Here is a 3,746-nt window from a genome sequence, read left to right as displayed (position 1 = left end):
CAAAAGATATGAAAAACACCAGCTTAAAAGCAATGATTGATAGTAATTCTGATTAACGAACCGATACATAATTTTTAAGATTGAAAATATAATAAAATAAAACATATGAATGATGGACATTGTTTATACCAATACAAGAGACCAAAACAACATAGACATTTGACGCTAGAGGATGATCTACTCGAAGCAGTACCAAATTTTAACTCTTTTAACTACGTTTTAGTTTCTAAATTAGAATTAAAATGATAAATTTTGTAAATATTAAAGGTTAAATTAGTTGAAATTTATAGATTTAGGATCAAATTGATTAAATTTGTAAACATTGGAGGTATAAATTTGTTATTAGGCCAACAAAACAAATCTTAGGTTAGACTTTTGTTAGATAATTAACTGAAGAGTGACTCAAATATTTAATTTCGAAAAATTAAGTAATTAAATTAAAAAAATTAATAATTGAATGACCAAAATAGAACCAAGTGTATAGTTGGACTACTATTCTTATAACTTATCCAAAAAATTATAAAAAATAAAAATTCATGAAAAGCTCTAAGAATAAAAAAATCCAAAAAAAAAAAAAGAAAACTAAAATAAATCTAAAAATACCTAGAATTTTTATTTTAGATATTCATTTGTCAAAATTTATTATGCACCTAAAACAGAAAAATAAAATAAAAAAACCCTTAATAATTTTTAATTTATTGGATGTCTATACAAAAGTTAACAACGTCAACAAAGTAACTAAAACAATACTAATTTGATTAATAGTGGCCAAGTTCAAATACCAATTAGGAAGAAATCTTTGAGTTCCAGTTATGGTTGTTTGAACCAGATCGATTGAATTGAAAACTGACTCGGAAAAACATTAGACTAATTGATATGTAAATTGATAAAAAGATTAAACTAGAATAAAAGATGAATTGAAGTGACAGTTGAATCGATTGTTTATTTAAAAATTTATTTAATCGAATAATCATCCGATTATAAATGATAAAGTTGGAGATATTATGAGCAGTCATATGTATATATTAGGTTGATAATAGGATGTGAGTTATGAAATCCGTTCTATCCAAATAATTTCTGTTTAAAAGAAAATCCGAATTTTAGTGTGTGAGATTTTAAAAGAGGTGATTGTAATGTTAATGTCAACAAATATTCCGTGCATTCCGCGGTGAAACATCCTGAAATTAGAAATTGAAAGGCTATATAAATCACGGACACCCCCACCCTTAATCATTGTGCAGTGCGGTGCTTCTCTATTGTTAAATACAATAAACCTTAGAGAAAAACTGCATTTCTCCATCCCCAATCTTTTTCCTTTTCAATAAACCCCAACAAACCAAAATGGCCCGCCAAATTGTTGTTCTTGCTTTGGCCATCATGGTCCTCTTTGCCTTGGTTTCCACCGCTGTGGCGGCCCCCGCCCCCGCACCCGGTGGCAGCTCTTTAGGTTCACCTGGAGATGCTAGCTCCCCTCCTCCTCAGGCAAGCGCTCCTAGTCCTAGCAGTGGTGCCGCACTTGAGGTCTCGGCTATTGCCGCAGGAGCAGCCGCCGTTGCTAGCTATTTTATGTTCTAAATACGATTTATCTCAAGGGTGTCTAGCAGCGGCTTTTCTAGGTTTGATATCATCACGAAAGCTGCCTTATTAATTATTTTGTAATTTGCTAATTTGTTTTATGAATAAAGAATTGGAACGGATGGATGCATATTTAAAACGAACCTCATATCATGCTCTAATTTTCCCCATTACCATATATAAAATAATTCAGTTGGATATTGGCTGAACATTTGACGCAGAAAAGAAATTTATGTACATAATTGATCAAATGCGAGAGTTAAACGCGTTTTTATTTGAGTATTAATTCGTGTCAGCCACATTCATCGGAGTTAATCGCTATTAAACTCCAAAGTTGAAATCGGAGTTCAAAGCAGAGCTAATCATTTTTATTAATTAATTGGAGCTAATCGCACTTAATCGGGAGTATTTTTATTTGAGTACTAATTAGTATCAGCCACATCAATATGGGTTTATCGCTATTAATTTAAAAGCCAATGTTATTCGTGCCCAAAAGTTAATCGTTTTTATTCGTGTAACCCAAAAGTTAATCGGAAATTCAAAGTTAATTAGAGTTCAAAGCAGAGTTAATCAACTTTCACTAAAATAAATTAGAAAACAACAAAGGAGGGAGACCATATTATATCCAAACCAACATGCTTACCTCGTATACCTAGTCTTAAATGTTTCACCTCTACTTGAAGAATAATATGAGATGATCCAACATTTCCACAAACTCATGAGTAGGCTTGTACAATAAAATCACACTTGCTAAGCGATGAATTGCTTTATTAATCTCCTTTTTTGTCAAAAAAGCAAAAAAATAGTGAATGACGGTTGAAGATGCAAGCAGTCTTGAACCAACAAACCAAATCCGGATATATCAGTAGGCTTCTCCCTTAGAGCATTGATCACAAGCAAGAAATCTGACTCTACAAGCAAAGTATCCAAATTCTGTCAACAAAGCCATTGTAAAGCCTCTTGAATAGCTTACATTTAAGCTAAACAAGAGTCCCAAACAGCAACTAACCCGATAAGCCACGAACCAGTCAACCTGTTACAAGTTGGCCAACCATGCAGCAGCTCGTGGTGAAGTGTGAGTTGTCTCTACAAGTGGTGAAGTGCGAGTTGTCTCCACAAGTGTCAAAGTGCGAGATGCTCTGTGAAGTGTCAAAGTGTGAAATGCTTCGCAAAGTGTTGAAGTGCGGCCTAGCACTGTGAAATGGAAAGATGCGAGCTGACTCTGCGAAATGGTGAACTGCGAGCTGTATGCAAGCAAAAAATGCATGCAAGCTGCGAGCTGTGAACTGTATGCAAGCTAACAATGCATGCGAGCTGCGAACTACGAGATGATGCCTTTTATGCATGTTGTTTTTGGTCCCGTTTGTTTAGTTTCTTTGTTATGTTTTGTAGTTGAAAATGAATTTAGTTGTTAAGTTATTTGATGTGTTTAGATGTTGATTGACATAATCAGTTTGTGTGCAAGTTAAGTTTTGCTTGTTTCCAAGTCATTAGTAAGAGTAGTTGTGTATTTGGTACACTTTTTTTTTTACTTAAGTGTATTGTTTTCAAGTTGAATGGACAAGCAGATTGTTTCATGCTTCCTTGCTGCACGCTTTTGCTTATTTGTTCTCTGTTTCTCTTTGAAAAACACCAAAAATTGGTATCAAGAGCCAGCCATCCTTGAGGGCCATTACCTCTATTTGTATTTTTCCTTATCGAGAAAAAAAAAGTATGTGTCACACCGATCCCCCTAGGGACCCGAATTTAAAGAAGAATCTAGGAGTCAATTGGATGAAAAAGGGAATTTGAGAACTCAAATAAGATATTTAGAAAACTTGGATGGTTGGTTGGAGGATGATTAAATTTCAATCCTGGTTTAGTTAGATTGGAATCAGCTAGTTCCATAGTGGGAGACATAATAATTAGGATTGAGTGGCGGCAATGGTCTGTGGAGACTGTGCCAATGGTATATATATAAAGGAGTGCGTAGGAACAGAATGTCTTTCAATTCTGCTCCCCAAAATTTTCTCTCTAAGCATCATCTTCTTTAGTTTCCCTGAAGAAGAAGAGGATGCAACTGAAGAAAGTTTCGCATGCTACAGTTATCGTGCGGATTTGACTTTAAAAGTAGGAAGATTGGGGACTAGTAAGTTTCGTTATCCCTACGAACTTGTGGATTGAAGAAAAAG

General features: G+C 34.3%; 1 protein-coding gene across 1 annotated transcript; it reads left to right on the top strand.

Annotated features, from left to right (window-relative positions):
* The first annotated feature begins 1,220 nt into the window (after nucleotides 1-1,220).
* LOC107921822 (classical arabinogalactan protein 11) lies at nucleotides 1,221-1,718 on the top strand. The gene has a single exon (XM_016851663.2). It carries the CDS (start codon nucleotides 1,342-1,344, stop codon nucleotides 1,573-1,575), a length of 234 nt encoding a protein of 77 aa, XP_016707152.1. The 5' UTR covers nucleotides 1,221-1,341; the 3' UTR covers nucleotides 1,576-1,718.
* Nucleotides 1,719-3,746: the final 2,028 nt, after the last annotated feature.

The sequence above is a fragment of the Gossypium hirsutum genome, chromosome D01, assembly GCF_007990345.1.
Source record: "Gossypium hirsutum isolate 1008001.06 chromosome D01, Gossypium_hirsutum_v2.1, whole genome shotgun sequence".
NCBI lineage: Eukaryota > Viridiplantae > Streptophyta > Magnoliopsida > Malvales > Malvaceae > Gossypium > Gossypium hirsutum.
This window is presented reverse-complemented; position numbering and strand designations above follow the sequence as displayed.

Bases quoted from the DNA above. Each gene is read 5' to 3' on its own strand.
- LOC107921822 (XM_016851663.2), top strand. From the start codon at position 1,342: ATGGCCCGCCAAATTGTTGTTCTTGCTTTGGCCATCATGGTCCTCTTT.